The sequence below is a fragment of the Excalfactoria chinensis genome, chromosome 3 (assembly GCF_039878825.1).
Source record: "Excalfactoria chinensis isolate bCotChi1 chromosome 3, bCotChi1.hap2, whole genome shotgun sequence".
NCBI lineage: Eukaryota > Metazoa > Chordata > Aves > Galliformes > Phasianidae > Excalfactoria > Excalfactoria chinensis.
In genome coordinates this window covers 13,913,758-13,936,200 of record NC_092827.1, presented here as the reverse complement: position 1 = coordinate 13,936,200, position 22,443 = coordinate 13,913,758, and the positions used below count along the sequence as shown (strand labels likewise).

At 37.2% G+C, this 22,443-nt stretch overlaps 1 protein-coding gene across 2 annotated transcripts in view; it reads left to right on the top strand.

Moving 5' to 3' along the window:
• ASAP2 (ArfGAP with SH3 domain, ankyrin repeat and PH domain 2) overlaps positions 1 to 22,443 on the top strand; it is an 87,129-nt gene that overhangs the window by 44,920 nt on the left and 19,766 nt on the right. For both annotated transcript variants that reach the window (XM_072331726.1, XM_072331725.1), the window contains exons 6-16: positions 3,851 to 3,980; positions 5,509 to 5,594; positions 6,972 to 7,047; positions 7,546 to 7,632; positions 13,582 to 13,685; positions 13,797 to 13,866; positions 18,087 to 18,174; positions 19,200 to 19,248; positions 19,358 to 19,524; positions 21,159 to 21,292; positions 21,930 to 22,024. In XM_072331726.1, coding sequence (XP_072187827.1) covers positions 3,851 to 3,980; positions 5,509 to 5,594; positions 6,972 to 7,047; positions 7,546 to 7,632; positions 13,582 to 13,685; positions 13,797 to 13,866; positions 18,087 to 18,174; positions 19,200 to 19,248; positions 19,358 to 19,524; positions 21,159 to 21,292; positions 21,930 to 22,024 — 1,086 coding nt within the window. The remainder of the gene's footprint in view (positions 1 to 3,850; positions 3,981 to 5,508; positions 5,595 to 6,971; positions 7,048 to 7,545; positions 7,633 to 13,581; positions 13,686 to 13,796; positions 13,867 to 18,086; positions 18,175 to 19,199; positions 19,249 to 19,357; positions 19,525 to 21,158; positions 21,293 to 21,929; positions 22,025 to 22,443) is intronic.

Genomic DNA, 22,443 nt, shown 5'->3' with positions numbered 1-22,443 from the left:
CTTCCTGAAGCACATTATTTACTCCCTTTGTTAGCTGTGTAGTACTGTCAGTATCCCAGACACAAACCTGTCTGTCCTGAAAAGAAAAAAAATGTTAATTTTGTCTTTTAATAAAGATTACTTTGTTTTTAGTCCTGTGAATATATATTCTCTTCAGAAGTGAGCACTAGTAAGCATTGTGCTAATGCTATTAAAAATAAAAGCACATTGAAAGCTAGCAGGCTTTTCTGGGAAGGCTCACTCCCTTTCCTCCTTTGCCATTCTGCTTTGAAAAGCTGGAGATGAAATCTGTTATGCACACTTGAGTGAATAAAACAAGTTATTTGAATGTGCTTATGGGATTATAAGATCAAGGCAGTAGTCTGAGCTGTATCACATCACTGTGCAGAAATGCAGGCACTCACATGTAGGTATCATTCATTAATGAATAGTTTTTGAGCTAAGTCAATAGGAGAATGAACAGGTTCTTGCTATAGTCTTGTGTAAAGATGTCCGCGTAGCTATGTAATTAAATGATGTTTCTGTAATTTAAAACTCATTTAACTCATTTTTAAACAATATTTCAAAATGATATCTCAGAATTTTGCAGGCTGTTCTTAAATTACTTCTTCAGATTTCTAACTTGACTCTGTAGACCATTGATATTTATCAATTGTCAGTACTTCTTTCGTGTTTTCTTTTAAAGCATGTACGTAAGGCACCTTCCAGGTGTTGTTGGCAGTGTTCTGTGCACACATACTTAGCCTGGCTTACTGCTGTACAGGTACAGGAACGGAGAGGAAGAAAGACATAGATCCTGCCAGGCTGAAAGTAAAACCTGCCTTGGGTATGTTAAAGAGCAGTAATAGGTCCTGTCCTTCTTCAATAATAATAATAATAAAGTCCACTTTGTTTATATCATAATGTGGAGTAGGATTGAAATTGAAGTTTGTAATGAAAAACTGTTATTTTTCAAATTGGAGCTTTACAGATATTCATACAGTGATATTTGAATGGATGAGGCCATTTATTTTGTATCTGACCTACTTTTTTGTTAGAATCTTTCATCCCATATTTCAGCTGTACTTGTCTGTTACACATGTCTGGGCTCATTGTCTATTAGTCATGTGCAGCTGTCTTGCAAATGGTCTGAAGGATGCTCAGATTTTAATCTTAGTCAGCAAAGTCTAAATATGCAATATATACTGCATGAGCTTCAACAGCAGTTTTACAAAATGCTTGCCTTTTATTGATCTTAGAAGATTTTCCCAGAGCTTTCTGTATTTTCTTATTTATTTTGCTTCCTTGATCTGCCTGGAAAACTGGAATGTGCCTCAATATTTGGAAATCCTACGTCGATACATTCTAAAAGGATTTAGTTAACATCACAGTGCAGGAACATGTGATGCTGCCAGACCCTGATCTGACCTTTGAGATATGGTAGGAAACACAACTAAACCTTGCACCCAGAAGATTTGCATGCAACGCTGCACTGCTGATTCCTTCGTTTGCCTAGAAAACAAGTGTCTTGTAGCACCAGTCAGAAAGGAGTCAATGTAGCAGAACAACAGGTTACATTCTGAATTACAAAGCTGAAAAGGTCATTGGAGATGGAAAGCATAAATAATAAGGAAATGCAAACATAAATAAATGTACCTCTGGTACTTGTTTTGTTGTTTTAAAGCATCATGAAAGTTGTTGAAACCACAGTGCCTCTTCCTCTGAAGCACTGCCTTCTAGCAGGTGCCTGGCCGCTGAGTTTGTTTCCAGATCCAGCTTCTCATTTCCATGGTGGAAACTTCTGTCTGCAACAGAAATGGAAATGAAACTCCAGCAAGTGGCTTCAAGGATGCCTTGTTTCTCCAAATTAGTTGGTAGAATTTGGTATGCTTTCGATTTAACTACCATATATTAGTAAGAATATGCTTATCTTTTAAAGAATAGGCAGATACCAAGACATACCAAGTCTAGCCCGTTGTTCAAAAGGAATTCAGTTTCTGAACACAATGTGTACTGTAATATTGTGCTTATTAGTTGACTCCTTAGCACTTAGTTATCTTCTGATTTAATTGGCATTTATCAACACCTTATGACATATTAATACACTCTTAATTTTAGGAGTGGTTATGTAACCCTTTGTTCAGGTGTTTTTCTATATAAACAACAAAACTACCGGTAATTGATGGGTATTGAATTTGGATCACATTTCATTGAGTTTGTTGGCCTCGTGAATTGTTAAGCGTGGAAGCTAAGAGAACTAAAACTATCCTGAATCATTTATCTGAGGTTTGGCTTTTTTAGAACTATCAGGTCATGTAAACTTTGAATCTGGTGTGCCAGAAAGAAGCTGCACATTTACCATTCTCTGTGACTCTTATTGTAGTGGTGTTGTCCTCATTCACAGTTGGTGTCCAGTTAATTCCTTTGTTTGGTTTCCATTTTCTGTGGTTACAAAATGGCGTATTTGACAGTAAGTCGTTAAGAGTATAGACTTTCTTGATGAAAATAGAACACTCTGGAATCGTGTTTTTCTTCAGGCAAATGAAGACTTTCAGAATATATATTTCAAAGGGGAGGAGCTTTCTTCAGAACATCTCTTTCCTGTAGAACTTGATGTGCTGAGAAGGAGCGCAATGTTGGTTGGATGTGCTGACTGCTGCAGTACTACAGGAGATTGGCTCCACAGTGCCTGCCAGTAGTGAGAGAGAAATGGGGCTTTTTGGATTGCCGATCAGTACGTTTCCCTCTGGGAATGTTGTGGGATGAGATTAATGGGATTAATTCTAGTTTTCCGTTGCTGCTTGAGGCATAAGAGGAGATAATTTCTCATTCTTGAGAAAGGCTGAATATATTGTTATGTAAGAATATATTGGGCAATGTTAACATCAGGTTAAGAGAGCACTTGAGACACATAATCTCTTCAGAGGGAGAACTGAGAGACACTTGACTGCCCAAGAGAAGGTGTGACTGTGTTGTATATACCTCTCATCTGCTTCCTGGATTCCTGTACAATGCTTCCTCCTGTCCAAAAATATTTAGCATTTCCTCAGGAAGCTCTTTTCAGAATTTTCTGCTTCTAATGACAAACTGAAAGTCTTTCTCCATAAAGTAAGCACTCATCTATTTGCTTTTATTGGTATCATTTTCCATATTAGGCTGGTCTATCTGGGTAATGTAATTGTTCACTGATTTTAGCAATAATACGAAGAATAATGAACGCATTTGTGAGGGAGTTCTTCTACATGACGGGCATCAGCTCTTAATTTACATTCTCCAGGAGAACCTTTTTTTATTCAGAGCTCTTGGAAAACGTCTGTGGAAACTTTTAGGGAATTAGGACAGCTGGTCTGGCAGACTTTGAAGTCTGCAACACAGCCGGCTGGCCGGCATTCCCATTGCCAGCTGGCTCAGTAGGAAGTAGAGATGGCAAATGTGATTTTGGCTTAGGAAACCCTGTATATATAGAAGATGACTTGATGACAGGCAAGACTCAATAAATCTGGTGACATAATTGAACTCCGTTAACCAGTGTTTGGTCAGCTGGGATTAGGCATGAATTTTAATTGAAACTGTAGGACTATTTAGTTGCTGATTTTTTCTTCAATGCAGGAAGTTAATATCTCTCTAATTTAGTATCTTCCTTTAGAGTATGTCAGGAAATTATTTTAACAGATGATTGAATTAGGTTTCAGCTACTGCTTGTCACTGTTGATCTTTAGTCATTGTCAAATTTCAAATGAATGGCATCTGGAAGTAAGTCTATGCAAAGCTGCAAGACTGGCTCTGCATCTGTCAGTAGACTTTGTGAATAATCAGATTTCCTGAGAGGCTTTGAATTTCTCACTTCACTGACTGATTCTTCGCCTTATAGTACAAAAATAGAGAAGGAGAAAAAAGAGCATGCTAAGCTGCATGGGATGATCCGTACAGAAATAAGTGGTGCCGAAATTGCGGAGGAGATGGAGAAAGAAAGAAGGTTCTTCCAGTTACAGATGTGTGAGGTAAGATTCAACATGAAATTCATCTTGTTCTACCAAAAAAATGTTTAGGAACGCTTTGAAAAGTGGAAGTATTTCAGGGAAGATGTGACGATAACAGTAGCAAGGCAGTAGTGGACTTTGCTAAAGTACCTTTTTCTGTCCTGATGTGCTCACTTTGCAGCAAATTTTCTTGTTTTGTGTGTAAGTAAATTTTAGAATAAGCAATGCAAAGCTCAGTTAAAGACTAAGAAATGATGGTAGGTCTGCTTTTATGCTTCTACTTTACTCCAAGCTATTTTAAGCCCTAGATCGCTCTCTGCATTGTTGCCTACACTGTTGGGCTGGTACTGGGAAAGGAAAGCTGAGGTTGGAATCCAGTTGTCTTTCAAGATGGTTCAGAATGCTGCCACTTTGAAATCTTTGTGATTTTGGCCTTTGTGATGTTAAATCTGATGCAAATATTTTTGGTTTGATTCATTTAAAGACATGTAAGGTTCCATCACTGGGAGCTGAGGCTGTTTGTTCTCAGTATACACCATGGATGTTTCTTCTGTTTTTAGTATGAATGACTAAACCTAATTTTACCTACGCACCAGCCTAATTTTAATACCAGTTTTGGTAACTGCACAAACTGATACTTATTAAAAAAACTTCATATACCTGTACAGAGTCAGACTGAAGTATTCAAAGCTGATAAAGTAATTTGAATACTCAATAAATACAGAGATTTTGCCTACTAATGGCCCATCTGTGTCATTCACAAGAAACAGTGTGGAACAGATGCTTCTGTTTTCATGTGTCACAGTAAAGGAGGAATTCATTTCAGTCAATTGTAGACATAATAAAATGCAGGGTGAAATCTCTAAAATTACCTTAAATGTGGAGTAGCAGAAGTGTATCCTGTATTTTTTTTTTCTGGGTTTTAGAAAGAGATTATGCTTGGTTATCTCTGAGAGTAAAAGGAGTAATATTAAAAAGAGACTTTGTTTTGGTTAATATGCCTACATAGATTTAAAAGCAGGTGTCTTGAGAGGCAGTTTTAAATCTCGTGCTAAACTATGTTCTTTGTTATTAATGTGCATAAGGAACTGGTAGAGAAAATGATAAACTTAGAAGACCGGTTAAAATAATCCCTCACTTCTTTGGTTTTTTTAGTAAACTGATTTCTTCCAATATCTATTTGGCAAGGAATTTAACAGTCCGTGAGAGAGAGAGATCTTACTGGGCTGCTCAATTCAGAATGGATTCCTTAATTCATTGCACAAACTATTTTATGCTTCCTTTAACAGAGGCTTCCACTAGGAGTCATGAAGGATGTGATAAGTTTGAACTAATCCTAGTTAAATATCCCCACAGGATATCAAAAAGTGGCAGTAACAGCTATTGCTCTTGTGTGATTAACCCTTGAAGCCATAGTTTGGCGTATTCTTTTAGTCCTCTTAAATCTGGAACTGCTAAAGCTTGTCGAAGCATAACTGAAAATAAAATGTAAAAAACCCACTGTGACAGTAATCATTAATGTTTTTTGTGTGTATCGCTGTGTTAACAGTACCTGCTGAAAGTCAACGAAATCAAGATTAAAAAAGGAGTGGACTTGCTTCAGAACCTGATCAAGTATTTTCATGCTCAGTGCAAGTATGTTTTAGGTTTTGTATTTACTCTATATGCTGGAATAATTTTATAATTAAATTTGGACATAATACTTTTCTGAATTAAAATAAATAAATAAATCTAGGAGCCGAGTGGCCTTGTTGAAATCTTTTGACAAATTACTTCAGTCAAATAGTTGAGCAGTTGTGTTTGTTATTATATTCCAAAGGATTTAGTGAGCTTTAGTACCACAGAATATAATTGCTTTTCCAAAGGAAGGCCACAGAATAATTTGGGCGTATTTCAAAAACTATTCCTGAAATAGAGCTAATATTTTGCTCAATTAGTTAATGGTCTGTTAGTTTTGACATGTTTGATTTGGATTACTTTTTCATTGTATGTAGCAATGATCTGAATTGAAGCTGTGCTCAAGGACAATAAATTGCATAAGCAGTGAGATAAAACAGTATTGAAAGAATCATTCTTCTTCTTTCTAATTAATTGAAGGACTCAGTAATAAAACACAAAGCTCTCATTAGAATGATCTCCTTTTTTATGGTAGTACTACAGATCATTAATAGGGCAAGAAAACCTAGCTCTAAACTTGAAAGAGCTTCTGTCTGCCTGTTCAAATCAGTAAATTTTTATCTTAAAATACCAGTCTGAATCAATGGAGGTTTTTTTCGCCCTGTGCTGCTGTGTTCCTTTAAAATCTATTTCACTTGTACTTTGTCACTCATCACCTCTGTCCATTTAATAGAATTTCCACACCACCAATGCTGAGTCACGTTGTCACTTTGATGTCTGCATCCCAGACTGAAAATTCTTCCACTGCAAATGTTAATTTTTAATCAAATATTTGTATACCTGTGGTTTGTTTGAATTTACTTTTAAAATCTTCTTTTAAAGAACTGGAATGTTGAAATGCAGAATATTACTGTGCAAATACACACACAATACATATGATCAAGTACGATTTAGCATATTCAATTTGAATATAGGCTGTAAGTTAACGCTTGGGAAACAGGCTTTCCTTTAATGGGAGGATGGCATCAGGTGTGAAAAAATCGGGCTCCAAGAAGTTGCAGTTATGTAGACCTGCTTGAGCTTTTGCTGTTCTACACTAAGTCTTGTTCTGGGTCTTCAGAAAATGAGAGCCTGTGTTTGAGGTGAGAGTAAGGACAACTTGCATGACAGTGGATTATGGCTCTTATGAATCTAGTTGAGGATTTTGTATCTTAGGATAAGCTGTGATGGGAATAAAGATGCAAATTGATCAAAGATGCACAAAAAAGGAAATGTTTGAAGTTTTCAAGTTCATGGCTTTGCGTAATAATTTGCATGTTTTCCTTTGGGCAACTTTTTAAACAGAAAGCACAAAGTGAAGTTTAGTAAGTCTACTTTTTGTTTTTCATTTTCAAGTTTCTTTCAGGATGGATTAAAAGCAGTTGAAAGTCTCAAGCCTTCAATTGAGACACTCTCAACAGATCTTTATACGGTGAGTTGGCATCCTTTCACATTTGTGTTGGAAACTGAATTTTCTGCAAGTAGAACTGTGAACATTGTAGTTCAGGTTGGTTGTGTGGCTTAATAGTGTTTTAGGGTTTTGGGTAGATTTTTGAGTAGAATTTTGTTTTAATATTTTGTTCAGGTGCCTTAGTTTCAGTTCCGGACCCCCTTATGTAAAATGTTAGGGGAACAGCCCTTACAATGTTTACTGACTGAGTGAAAAACAGCATATGGTTTCAAATTGAGCAGAAGGAAACAGGAACAAAGTGAGACAGTGTCAGAGTCTTAACCTGACAACATCCTAGCCATTATCTAGTTTTCTAGAGATAAAAAGGAAAATAAACTGATTGCTGTGTCTTTTCTCTTCATGTTTTTATTCTTGCTGAACACTTCTCAGAAAAATGGATTAATTAAGTAGCAAGTTCAGAAGAACTGTTGACAAGAAAATAATAATGTTATTTTTAACCTGTGTTTTTCTTCTTTCAAGATAAAACAAGCACAGGATGAAGAAAGAAGACAATTAACACAGCTCAGAGATATTTTAAAATCTGCACTCCAGGTTGATCAGAAAGAGGTGAGCATATAAGGTGATTTTACCTTTCAATGCCCATTGCATACTTCCAATTTTATGTTAGTATTTGAAATAGAATTACGTTAACTTTCATCAGCTGTATAATTTCTCATGTTTATTCATCTTTCTTTTGGCGCTGATAATGAATGTTTCTGACAAAGATATTTTTTAAGAGGTTCTCACTTAAAATATATTTATGACTAATGTATGCAGAAGAATTTTAATCAATGCACTGTTTCTGAGTTAACTGCAGGCAGCAGTACCTGTGTTAGGCAAATTGAGAACAAATGAACTTTGGCAAAACAAAGACGCACAGTTAATATAATCTTATCACAATGAAGTATTCCATATAAAGATTATGTATGAAGATGATGTAGAACTACAAATCCCAGAACGCTTCTGCTACCATCTGCAACAATGACAGTGAAGTTGACTGTTCTGCTGCAAGATGCCAGAGGCATTTTTTGATTTTCAGTTGAGATTGCTGTTAGATTTGAAGCATGCTGGAGTAATTTTATTTGGCAAGTTCTGATCTGGAAGCAAGCATCTTTTGCATAATCTAATCCTAAACACTGGTTCTACTTTTGTTTCAGATTGCTAATGCTTCCTCTTCATGTAAATAAAAGCCAGCCAGCTCCCTTTGTGTTGCTGCTGGGTCACAAGTAAGGGATGAATGAACTCCTCCCCTTTCAGATTTTCTTTCTGAGAGGGGTTAGAATGAAATAATTTCACTCTGTAGACCTCAGACTTCCTTCATCTGTTGTCTCAGTCTTGCTTTTATCTTTCCACAAAGTGTGTGCTGGCTCCTAGCTGTAACAGGTGGCAGCCAGATGACTTGTTGAGAGGCATTAAATGCTTTTCACTTTGAGGTGCTGTTAGTATTTGGTAACTACCATTGTGTGCAAAGTCCTGTTCAGTTTGCACTTTCTTAGATCCAGCCTGCCATTTAGAGTTCGCTGAGGTACGTATTTGCTAAAAACTTTCAAATTTGAGCTCTGTCTAGTGAAAGACTAGTGATCCTAACAAGCATGATGGATCTGCCATTGGCTGCCTACTCTCATTAATGACTCCTTGCTATTTAGGCATGCAGTATATATAATATCTCCTATTCTGTTTGGGTCTTTGTTCAAGAGAGATAAGAAAAGCAGCTGGATTTCACGATTGCTGGGAATGTCACCCCCCTGCATTTACCTGTTTACCAATGTTATTAACATATAAAGAAGATGTGGTAAGCACACCACAAATGTGTTTATCAATTGAACTGTTTTTGTTGCACTTGAAAACAGACGTGTTGAAAGTGCTTTATGCTATAATAGTTATATATTAATTCTGCAAAATTAGATAATATGTTCAGAGCATGAAAAGTAATACACTTATTAATGTTGTTTGAAAAGATCAATTAATCAGCGGGGTTCCAAACAATCCTACTGTAATCTACCGTACAATCCACTAGTATTATTCTTGTTGCACTGTAATTTCCTTTACTATAACTGATTTCTTTTTCCTTCCTGAAATGCATTTACATTTTGTGACCGAAGTCTAGGAGAGTAAGTGCTACTATGTCTTAATGAAAATCGTTGGCATGCTTTCCATTCAGATTCCAAGAAACTGGATTTTTCCTCTGAGCTTTTTTCTGTTGGTATGGGAAGGGCGGTTCTTTTCTTTCTACTCTTCTGTTTGTTGTATTACCAAAATAAAGAAAAAGGGAAAAAAAAAAAAAAAAGAATTCAGATTGTTCTTGGGAAAAGAAAATTACTGCAGGACAAATTGGTAATTTCCTATTCACTTTCTTTGGGGAATTAAATCCAGTTGCTTGATTTGATGTTCTTGCAAGATATTAAAGACACATGTATTCTTAATTAAAATGGCCTTAATGTATAAAACAATAGAATATTTCTGAATGCTTCTGCTTAAGAAAAACACAACTAATGTGTGAATATTCATAGTGAACTTTTTTTGTTGCGTATGAATACATTGTTTCCTCCTGCACAGAACTTTCTGGGGCCTGATCTATACTGAAGAATCTTTTTAAGAGGCCATTGTGTGTCCGTCTTGGTTACTTATATGTTGTTTGTCTTTATTTTTTTAATGTTTCCAAACTCTAGATCTCCTACAAGCATCAAGGTCAGCCTTAGAGTAGTATTGCTTTCACTTCTGTCATTCCTGCATCCTCTGTGATTGTTAAGGCCTTACCTACGAGCTTAAGCTAAAGCAAGACATTTGGGTTGTTGGACCCATGGGAGTGTCCAGTTCTGCTAGTGCATAACTCCAAGCAGTTAGCATTGAAGGTAACTTCAAGGCAGTGTTGAAATCTTCTACCACTTCCTCTGCCTCTTTGGTAGAATATGCAGTCTCTTTAGGCAACTGCAAAATGGCAGGGAGGCTGCCTGCAGGAGGTTCTGTCTGATAGATCTGCTGGAGGCTGTGCAGGGCTGTGATGGATGGTGATGGGTCTCTGAAAAATCCTCCAAGTTATGATACCGCAAATGCAAGAGAACCTCTTGGAAAGCCATAAGTGTTTTCTGGCAGCTTTGTGCACAGGAGGGATATGGACAGTCTCAAAACATGCTACATGGGAGCTGTAGCTTGCCAAGATTTTACATATAAAAGTTAAAGCACCTTCTTTGGAAAGCTCTATTGCATTCAGATAGTTGGGCTGATAGCTAGGTTTATAGGATCTCTCTTGCCAGTAGAATCATAGAATGGCATGGGTTGAAAGGACCCCAAGGATCAAGTTCCAACCCCCCTGCCATAGGCAGGACCACTAACCTCCAGTAGTAGACCATGTTGCCCATGGCCCCATCCTTGTCTTGAACACCTCCAGGGACAGAGCATCCACAGCTTCTCTGAGCCTTTCCCAGCACCTCCACAATCTCTCTGTAAAGAGACATCCTCCTGACATCCAATCTAAACCTTCCCTTCTCGAGCTTAAAACCATTTCCCCTTGTCCTGTCATTGTCTACGCTTGTAAAGTTAATTCCCTTCCTGTTTACAATCCACTTTTAAATACTGGAAGGTCTCCCCACAGCCTTCTCCAGGCTCAACAAGCCCGGCTCCTTTAGCTGCTCTTTGTAGGAGAGGTGCTCCAGCCTTCTGTTCATCTTCATGTCCCTCCTCTGAACGCTCTCCAACAGCTACATGTCTTTCCTGTATAGGGGAGCCCCAGAATTGGATGCAGTACTTCAGATTGGGGCCCAGTAGTCAGAGATCATCCTTACAAAGTACTGTTGCCACATTCATTTAATTTTCAGTTGTGTTATTAAGCTTTATTTCGAAATCTTTTAAGATTTTGAAAGAAATCATTTTGAACCTGTTTGTTGTCAGAGAAGTGATTCACGATAAACATGATGCAGTGAAATGACTCACCTTTTTTTTTGTACACCTGTCCGCCTTTCAAAGCTGATAAAGTGAACAAAGTTCAGCTACTTTGGCTTGTGTATTTCAATCTCCTGATCTTAGTACATTCAAGAGATATTTAAAACAGCAATACTCTGCTCTAGTTCTAATGTCTTACAACCTGCAGAGCTGTTTCCCCCTATAGGTCATGTGCATTGCTCCTGCTTCTCCGATGAGGCTGTTGGGGTCTGCTGTCTGTGATTTGTTCTCCAGTTACATGGAACATACAGATCAGGAGGAAAAAAAAGGGTGATCCTTTGGGGAGCCCACAGATGGGAAAGGGATGATGACATTGCCTGGAAGGATGTTAATTGTGATGGAGATCAATTGCATGGCATAATGTCCTTCAGAAGCTAGACCAGAATCATGAACTTGCTTGTCCAGAAAGCCATCATCTGGAAATCACATAGTACACCATTAATTTGGTCACTGTCTAAACCAGGGATTTAAAACTGGAAATCTTTTACTCTTATTCTTAACCACCTATCATGAAATAACACTGAATTTTTAAAGATCCTGTTCATAGAAATGAATGTGTGGAAATACACGTCATCTACAGCAGCTTCCTCTCTAGTTGAAATAAGGCAGGAAGCTTGTATCATTGGTTTGCTAGTTCGGCCAAACATAGCAACTGAGAGTAAACAACAGCTGAAGGGAGGTAGTTGAAATGCAGAAAATGTTCCACAAAAAGGAGCAGTATGATCTTAACTGATGGGAATTCTGCTCAGGGCAGGTGTTGGAGGTCATCTGAAATCTCTGTGTAATTGAGGATGTGGAGAACTGAAATTAATTTCCTGTAAGGCTTCTAATCTGCTTGGGAGTGGAGTTCTTTTACTGAAGCAACACAATAATGGGAGGCAGAGATTAAGGCATTGGTGGGATATAATAGGCTTCAGAAGTCAGTAAATGTACATATACAGTGCTTCTTAATCAGTGATGGGAATTCTTTTCAAATGTTTTCATGTTTGGCAGCTGGAGTGCAAAACCAAATAATTCCGTACGAACAGGCTGAGGAAGAATGATAAACATACTGACTTAAACCTGAAGGGATGCTTTGTCAGTCAAGGTCATTTAAAGTGGTTATTTTGCCGTACCTTTAAAAGCTTCATATGCATGTCGTTGCTACCTGATACAGCTTCCTTCATTGCTAGCCGTGAGACAGGGCCGTGGGCACAGGCTGCTTCTGCCAAAAAGGAACACCAGGACTCTGTTGCCTTCAGCTCAGCCTGTGGTTCTCAGCACCTCTGACCTCCAGGACAGCATTCAGGATGAGCTGGCATCTTGCAGTCAGGAGTTATGGAGTTAGGCTGGAAGCATGCTGAATGGGGCTTGTAGGAAGTGGCTCTGTCCCTGCCATGTTTCTTGACCTGTGTTGCTATTACTGTTGAGAAGGAACTTGGCTTTATTTGTTTTTTTTTTCCACTACTTATATCCGGAGATAGCTCCTAGGCTAAGGAAGTCCACGAAGCTAATGGTAATTAGGGAGAAATAATGTTTTAAATGCATGCTTCTTAGATTACTGTAGATTTTATCTTGTACGCTCTGGAAACCCAAACTAACATATCTTGTGACCATACTCCTTGTGTATCTGAGACATACTATCTCATCTTTTTACAAAAGGGGATTTTCATCAAGTTTGTGAGTTTGTTTCTTACTAGCTCCTACAGTTCTGCTTATATTAGCTCAGGTAGTTATTAAAGTGGGCTGCTTTCTTTGTGGTTTTTTATTTTTCTTGCCGTGTTTGTATTATATGCAGTATATAGTCAAGGTGTCTTACATCAGTGTGGCAAAAGTAGAGAAGGAAAATAATAAATATTGTAAATCCTAGTCACTGTTGGAATGTGCATTAAGAAGTCCATCACATCATGCTGCTGCTGCTAATACAGCATGACATGTCTCATTTTTCATCACAAGGTTCTTGTTTGTTTTTTTAAGGAACTGGATTCTTGCAGCAGGAGGGTCCTTCATCAGGATAGCTTTGAGAACAGTTGAAATAGTTGAGTTTATTCCTTCCTACCACAGCATTCAAGATGGTTTGGTTTAGATTAGTCTTACAGAAAACAACTTGACAATCTTACCTACTAATTCCTGTATGCCTCCTGTGCTATGTTTTTACTAAGTCTCTCTTGCTTTTCAAAGAGAATAACTTGACTCAGTTCCCACAAGGAAAACCACCTCAAATTTATGTATGTGTTTTTATTTTTTTACAATGAAAGAGCACATTAGGAATTGTAGGTAATAATAATCTTTAGTGTTTATGAACTGCAGGGTTTGCATGAATTGGAAAGCCAATTGCTCTGGTTAAAAACATAAATAAAGGCACTAGTAAAGCTCAGTAAAAGCAAAGGGGTTTTAGGAGTCATTACTAATGCCTTTCAAAGTGTCTTCTGGTCCTCTGAAAAAGAAATTGTCATTTTCTTCTCGTTGGAGGAAATGTGTGCTTTGTTTGGCCCGTTGGATTAGAGCAGAAGGGAACGCTCTGAAACTTATTACCGAGATGGGTATTTTGGTTGAAAATGTGGAATAGAATACAAATGACCGTTCTTTATATTTCAGGATTCTCAGATTCGTCAGAGTACAGCTTACAGTTTACATCAGCCTCAGGGAAACAAGGAACATGGCACTGAACGAAATGGGAGTCTGTACAAGAAAAGTGATGGGTAAGCACTGCTGGATTCTACTAGGGAAAAACATGTCTTAAAATCAAAGTAATTCAATAATATATTAAAAATTAAGGCTTTTTTTTTCTTTTTTACCCCTCTCTAAACCAGAATCAGAAAAGTGTGGCAGAAAAGGAAGTGCTCAGTTAAAAATGGTTTTCTTACAATTTCCCATGGTACAGTAAGTATTTGTTTACAGTATTTTATGTACATGGTTGCTAATACAAAAAGGCAAATATGCTGTCTATATTTATAATCTGGAGTTAGCTGCATTCCTGATGCAGTGTTTTGAATATGATGGATACATTTTTTTAAGGCAGTGTTTCAGAAATATATTGAGACATACGCAGTATCTAAAAATACAGCTGTTTTAATGCTAATGGCTGCTAATGGAAAAAAATGTTTTGTTTTTAAAGACTGATTTTATTCTTGTAAACTGTTCATATTTTACCAGACTACCTAAAAATTTTAACTTCAGTATGTGGAAAAGATATGGTTGGGTGTTAGCTGCCTTCTACGTATAGGTAAAACAACTTTTATGTGTACAAGACAAACTGAAAGAATGTTGGATCTCTTCTCTCCCACAAATTTGCTGCGGTACGATAATCTGTTTTAAAGGTGACTTTCCTGGAGAGTAACTACTGGAGAAAAGGAACTTTGAAGCCAAAGTCTACCAGAAAGATGAAAGAGAGCGTGTTAGGAGCGTCTCTTTTTTTGCTACCAATATTTGCAGCATAGTAACTTTTAATACTGTATACTTAAAGCTTTAAACTTCATGCTTTCCTACTTCCTAACTTTTACATTTAGCTTTGAACTATTTTCCCTTTTCCTTTCTTTTTTTAGCTTGCTTTCTTGAAACTTAAGTTTCTTAGGGCAAAAATAAACTCGGTGTCAGTATTTCCCATTCTTTGTCCCTTAAACAGTCCTGTTCCTTGATCCTCTTGTGAACCCTTCTGCTCTTTATCTTGTTATGCCTGTTGCTATGACTGCAAGTTGACCCTGGCAGCAAAAATGAATCAATCCCTCATTTGTGCATCTTAACACAAGCTGTTGCTTTTTGAATTAACAACCAGGAGCTAGGGAGTGCAGAAGACTTTGGAACTGTCCACTCTGTTTGACTGTGTCCTTGTTAGAGTAAAATCTGTCAGTGTTTCTCTACATCTCTGTGACATGTCAGTGGACTTATTGAATGTGCTATAATGGCAACAGCAGGAGTGGACTTGGGGCAGCTTGGAGGTAGCAGAGGCTACAAAGTCCACTGTAGAGCAGAAAGTTAAAACTTGTACGCACACTTACTAAGTTCTACCAAGACACTGATTCTTTTTATGAGTTGTCTACCAGATGGTCACACACTTTCAGAATTACAAGTTCCCACTAAAATCCTTGCAGCTGTAGCTGGAAATCAGTTACTTAAACTAGGTACTTAAAAGTGGGTTTAGCTGTGTAGGTTTTATTTTTTGAATAAAAATAATGAGAAGAGTATCTCCTCATTTTAAAATCACTTCTGTTTTTCCTTATTTGCTATGTTTCTCCATATGCATTGGTGGCAGCTCTGTCTTTATCTCTTCCCAGCTGTTCATCAAAATGAACCATTTCTCAGAAATTCAGTAGTCAGTTTTGTTTACTACATTAAATAGAAATGTGTAAGTACCTTTCCTTTAAAGGCTATATTTTCTTCATGGGCTTCTCGTCTTTGGTCTTGTAGTTTCCCTTTTTTTGGTTTAGTTTCTACAATAACTATCTTCAAACAGTTCCAGGTGCTGTATTCTCACCTAAATTTACCTGTCAAGTGGTCTGCTGTTATGGATGAGGAGAATATGATTTCTTCTAACCTATAGTGCTGAACATGTCTGTATCAGTGTATGTGCAGGACCTAGATTTTTGAGCACCCTAAAACTTCAAAGAAATTAGCGCTCAGAGCAATGTGCAAGATAAAGATTGGCTGAAAAATAGGTATTGCGCCTTAGTGTAATTTTTAGCAACTGGAATGGCTTTTACATCTTGATGGCAATTTAACATACATATACAAATAAAGCAGTAATAGAGGACGATTGAACAATATAAATGGGAATCCACAAATGGCTTCAGGATTAAGAAGCACAAAGGTAGAAACTTGAAGGTTAATGAAATCATATAATGGTTTGGGTTGGAAGGGTCCCCAAGGATCATCAAGTTCTAACCCTCCTGCCACAAGCAGGGCTGCCAGCCACTAGATCAAGTACTAGGTCAGATTGCCCACTGCCCTGTCCAAACTGACCTTGAACACCTCCAGGGACAGGGCAACCACAACCTCACTGGGCAGCCTGTGCCAGCACCTCACCCCTATCTCAGTAAAAAAAACTTGCACTCAAAGATCCCTCAAAGACAGTTTGAGTTTCAGAAGCGTAAATGGTATTTGCTTGTGTTCTGCAAATAGAGGGCTATGAGTGTTTTACTGTCAAGGAATTTTGTTACTGTTTTGGCACTGGACATTAAATACATTAGAAGTTCATACACTGGAAACCTTAGTGCCATGGCAACTAAGTATATTTGAATATAATCCCGAAAATGTGGCATTTTGAAGATGCATTCTTGCATACTTCTAGTTTGAAAGATCTCTTGTTGTTCATAGGCTAAAATAATGAAATCTGTGTGTCCTTTTGCAACTACAAGGAATGTCTGTGATTTGAAAAGCTGTTCACTAGGCAGAGAATACAATGTGATTCTCAATTAGTTGTCATTTTAGTGCTTCCAAAACCTCTCATGGGTACAGTTTGGTTGACATTGCCCAGCTAGTGACCTGGAGGTTTGTTGTTTCAAAACATTCATGACTTCATGTTATGTTTGGTGGCTGTGTTGGGTGAAACATGAGCTTGCTGGTTTTCAAGGAGGCTGTAACGTATTTTTTTTCTTAAACAAGAGAAAATGCATCATAGTTTCCCTTCTGTTCCTCCAAGGTTTTGATCTGACACTGACCTTCAGATAGAATTCTGTTGTTTTCCATTTTTGGCCAGCTACAACATTTTATTGTATTGTTTCAAGGGTTCTTCAGACTTGTTCTTCATTTCTTTTTTGAATGAAATGTTTCCATCAATAAATGTGGAATGTATTAATATGATCTACGTCTCTTATGATTGATTGCAAGTCAATAACGCTATGTGATAGTTCAGCTTCATTTGATAGTAATTCTTCTTCTTAAATGATTAAATCTTGTTTCAGCAACTTGCTATGTTCAAAAGATTAGAACAAAACAGTAAGCATGGTAATGTATTTATGTGTACTTCTGTCTTTACAGTAGTAATCTCTTAACTCCTAATTCACCAAGCCAAGCTTTAAAATAGCTGTATAGGTCCTACAATGGTGGGTTAAGGGAAAGAAGAGATTAGTACAGAGTCGCTATTTGAAAAGTTATTGTAGCCTTTATGAGACTTTTTGAAAAGGAAATTTGCTTGTTCATTTTGCTTTTAATAAAGCATTGTAACTCCTTAGTCTTAAGGAACTTAAATATGCGAAAGGAACTTGACTAGAAGGTATATATCATAGAATCATAGAATTACCCAGGTTGGAAAAGACCTTGAAGATCATCAAGTCCAACCGCAGCCTAACCATAGTACCCTAACTCTAACAACCCTCTGCTAAATCATATCCCTGAGCACCACATCCAAACGGCTCTTAAACACATCCAGGGATGGCGATTCAACCACCTCCCTGGGGAGCCTATTCCAGTGCTTAACTACCCTTTCTGTAAAGAAGTGCTTCCTAAATCGGAATACATATACTTATATACTCCTATAAGTATATATACTTATATATTCTCATATACTTATATAAAGTATATATAGAGTGTAATATACTGTGTAACTACATTTTTTTGATAATGAACTGTCTGAGCTTAGTTTTGCCCATGCTTGTTGCAAAACTTTTGTGTGCAGGCTTCTTAGTTCCCTTCAGTGCGTAAGGCTGGGTGCAATGAAACATCTGCTGAGAGTCTTTCTTCACTGGTTATTGAAAATGTAGATTAATTAACTGTTTAAAACTAAATGTCTTAATGTTTGAAGCTTAAACTAAAGTGAAGTGAATCTGTCTGTTTGTTATACCTGATGGTTTGACATAAGTGATACTGGTTAGGTGATCAAAGGACTGTCAAAGGATAATTAAAACACTATTTGCCCCTCCCCTCTTAGAAAATTCTAGTGCTTATCCAGTTATCAGTGAACTAAGTGGCCAAATGGAAGAAAATGTGATTTACAAACCCATTATTCAAGAGAAAACATAATTCAAAACCTGGGTACCTTAAAAACTGAAGCAGCAATAATTCATCCAGTCTTTCTGTCACACTGGATATTATCCTATGTTTTTGGACTGCGGGGCTCAGGCAACTTCAATATACTAAAACCTGTGTCTTGTTTTATCTTCAAACAGGCTAACCGACCTCCAGCAAAGCTCAATCTGTTAACCTGCCAAGTGAAAACAAACCCAGAGGAGAAAAAATGTTTTGACCTCATATCACGTAGGTTTGTTGTTTAGGTTTTTTTACTTGCAGTTAATACTAATGGATTTTGCATCGTTTCTGAAGATGTTTCAACGCTAAAATAAAATGCTAAAGAATGCTAAAATAGATTACAATAAAGGAAGGGCTTTATAAAGTGCCCTTCCTAGGGCAGTTTACCATTTCACCCTTGTAGTGTAATGCAAGTTAACTGCACCTGTGTCTTTGAAAAGCTGCTTGTTTTTAGAGCTCTGCTTATTCCTTTGTTTCATATCATTTTGTGCCCCTTACCAAGAGTGTTGGTACTTTTACTTTGACATTACTCTTCTCATGTCCTTTCATGCTTCTCCACACTCCCCCCTACATTTTTTGAACCTTAGGAATTTTTAGTGTAAAATATCTTTTCTGTCACTAGGTCTACCTCATCAGCTATTCTAGTTTTAAAGCCAACCACTGAATTTTGTTGTCATTTCTTTCTTAAAACGTATCATGCATTTTTATTTAATTTTACAGTGTGATACCAGTGCTTAGGACTATAAAGTAGTAGTAAATAGAACTTTTTGTTTTATTGAATTGAAAAAGCTTAGGTCTTATCTTGATTGTATCTTTTATCCTGAATTCTGTCTTTGTTTCTGACAAGTTTGGTTTGTTCGTGTTGACTATTTGGAATGTTGAAATCTTTCTTAGGTACATTGATGAACTCAAATATGGAGTCTGTATTCTAGGCACACTCCCCCTTGCACCCAACAGAACTTCAGACTTAAGATTACTGAGGATATATCTAGAATATGGAAACATTCCCCAGTTGCTTGTGTAGGAAAAGAACTGAAGACAGGTTTCTGTTTAAAGAGGAGCAAATCATCATGTGTAAACATAGATGAGCTAACTGTACTGTACCCAGTGTGAGTGAAATGCGATGAATAGACTCTTTGCCTGTCAGCATTCCAGGGATGAGACAAGAGAGACAAGCATAATTAATTATAGATTTTTCTGAGTTTTCTGCAAAAACAGTTTTGTAACCAGTATGTGAAATATTTGTTACGCAGATGACAGGACATACCACTTCCAAGCAGAAGATGAACAGGAATGTCAAATGTGAGTTACTTCTCTAATTTTAGCTCTGATATTTGTGTCCAGCCGAGACATTACCTTGAACTTCAGAGGTACTGAAAGATTTAATAGCAAAATATTCCTGCCATTTTAGATGGACATCTGTTCTACAAAACAGCAAAGAGGAAGCTTTAAATAACGCATTCAAAGGAGATGATAACACGGGAGAAAATAATATTGTCCAGGAACTGACAAAAGAAATTATATCAGAAGTCCAAAGGATGACTGGAAATGATGTGTGTTGTGACTGTGGAGCACAAGGTGATTCAGTTAAGCATATTTCTAATTCGTAAAACTGCTGTGTATCATGAGAGTGATGTTTGACACTTTCACTTCTACTGCTTATCTCGCAAAGATTACACATGGAGTAGAATATGCTAATAATTTAATTATACTGTGTTAGTAAGATAGATTTGTTATATGCATATTTTAAGTGGGAGGAAATAACTACTGGAAAGGTAGTCTTTATGCGATGCGTTTTGTTAATTGTACCCATTGCTTATATAAATCAATTGAACTTACTTTATTAGCTCACACCTTACATAAAGTAAACGGGCAAATCTGGAGAGCAGAAAGATACTTGAATCGTTCTCCTAATATACCATGATTCCCCTTATTCTGTTTGAAAGTGAGCCAGGAGATTGGTCTAAGACTGTATTTATTTGGAAGAGAATGCATTTGCTGACTGCGGTTTGCAGCATTCACTTTTGATCTATGATTTTCTGCTCTTCTGCTTGTTAAATTCCTGCTGTTTGCTGTGCTATTTTATGTTAGAGAGGCACTGCAGGACTTAGGCTTTTTGATCTGACGCTTTATCTGAAAACATCAGTTCTGAACCAGACTGCATTTTTATAGATCAGTAACTTCTGCAATAGATAATGTGTAGAATTGTGAGAAGAGCCAATTCCGCTGTCTTTAAAGATGATTCTAAATATCTGCTATCACACCGTTACCAAAGAAATTAATTTCAAGCAGCCTAATTCTCCAGAAATTATTTCCTCAACTGGAAAATAATAGGATGTTTTAGCAAGAGTGCAAAATAGCAGGAAAAAGGGCAATGAAGGGTAATGAACAGTGAATCTTACTGTCTTTGAAATAGTTGTGTGACAATGTAATGTAATGTATGTATGCTTCTTCATCACTGCTGCTTCACATAGTCTAAAACCTACTTGAAAAAAAGAGAAAAACTCATGGTATTGTTATTTTAGTTTCCATTGCACCTAAAGTGACCTGTTTGAGAATGCAATGCCACTATAAATATCTGAGGTGTGGGGGGCCAAGTGGCGAGGCCAGACTCTTTTCAGCAGTGTGTGGAGACAACACAAGGGGAAATGGCCAGAAACTGCAGCATAGGAAGTTCCACATGGATATGCTCAAGAACTTCTTTATGGTGAGGGTGACGGAGCACTGGAAAAGGACACCCAGGGGGGTTGTGGAGTCTCCTTCTCTGGAGGTACTTAAGACCCGCCTGGATGCTGACCTGTGCAACCTGGTGTAGGGAACCTGCTTTGGCAGGGGGGGGTTGGACTTGATGATCTCTGGAGGTCCCTTCCAACCCCTATGATTCTGTGATTCTGTGATTATATTGGTGTATTGTAAAAGAACGGTGTTTCAAGAATTGTAATTACTGGAAGCAGTGTGGAAAATGACAGCTAGACTATCTCAGCAGCTTTCTTTACAAACACAAAAGTGTAAAAAATGTGTTTTCACTGCTTGCTCCATAAAAAATCCTGGTTTATGATTCCCAGTAGAGAAAATGAAAAAGCATAAGTGCTGGAAGCTGATAATTTATGTACGATGATCTTATTTGTTCCAGAATGTCATTACTGTGTATTGTATTTTCTAGAATGAAGTCTTCCCCATAATTTTAATTCTGTGTGTTCTTTTTGTTTCAGATCCTACCTGGCTTTCAACAAATCTGGGAATTCTAACTTGCATTGAATGCTCAGGAATCCATAGAGAACTTGGTGTTCACTATTCCAGAATGCAATCACTTACATTAGATGTGCTTGGAACCTCTGAACTTTTGGTAATTAAATTGCTTTTATTGACTTAGGTAGTACTAAAAATATTTCTAATCCAAGTGTGTTTTTGTCTCTTACTATATTGTTCCAATCTTGAAAATCACCTCTGGTAGCCTTAAGAAGGCTTAGTTCCCAAGATTAGAGAAACCTCATGGAATGTGTTGTCTTTCTGTAAACTTTGCCTGATGTTAGAATGCTAATTAATAAAGGCTTAGTATTTTTATTTCCAAGTCTTTTTACTCTTGGTTGCTCTTCAAACAGCTGTTTGACATATATATATGTCTCTGAGATTAAGAATTGAAAGAGTCTGCAAATACTTAGCTCGTTAAAATTGTAAAGATGCTGAGTAATTAATCATCAAAGGAAAAAAGATATATATTTGGCTTTGGTACACAGAGAGGTCACCACTGTCAGCTGCTCTTTCAGTTTGTTTGTCTGTTAAATCCCAGCTGAAAACAGTTGTCCAATAAGTTACCATAATTGGTTCTTGATCACTGATATAGTAGCAGAAATAGAAATGAGAAACTAAAAGTCCAGGCTCCCATTCTCCCTTGTCCTCCCACTAGTATGTGCATAACCAGTGATTGAATGTATACCTTATGTGAATTGTGGATGTTTGGTTTTGTTTTTGTTTTTTACCAGCTCGCAAAGAATATTGGGAATGCTGGTTTTAATGAAATTATGGAATGCTGTCTGCCAGCTGATGAGATGGTCAAACCTAATCCAAGCAGTGATATGTAAGTAAAGAGCTACTGAAAAAAAGGCAGGTTATTTGGGTTTGTAATGACTTGTCCCACTATGGTTTGTGCCAGCACACTATGGAAGATGTGTGATATCTTAAACTTCTAATAGTGGAGTAAACTTTTATTTTTTTTTTCTAGATGTTTTACTTTTCCGTTTTATTGAATTTTATGGGCTTGTAACTTCCATAATATAATTCTATTACCAGCTCTCTAAAGTCGTGAATTTTGAAACAGGAACAAACTGAAGATTACCCATTACAGAATTCTAAAGACACACAAGGGCACAAAGATCTGAATTTAAACCAAAACTGTTTTGTGCTTTTTAAACACAAAATAGAAATGAGAATAAAGTGAGCATTTTACCTGACAGGTACTGAACACCTGTTTTGTAGTGACTCTGCCTATGACTTCAG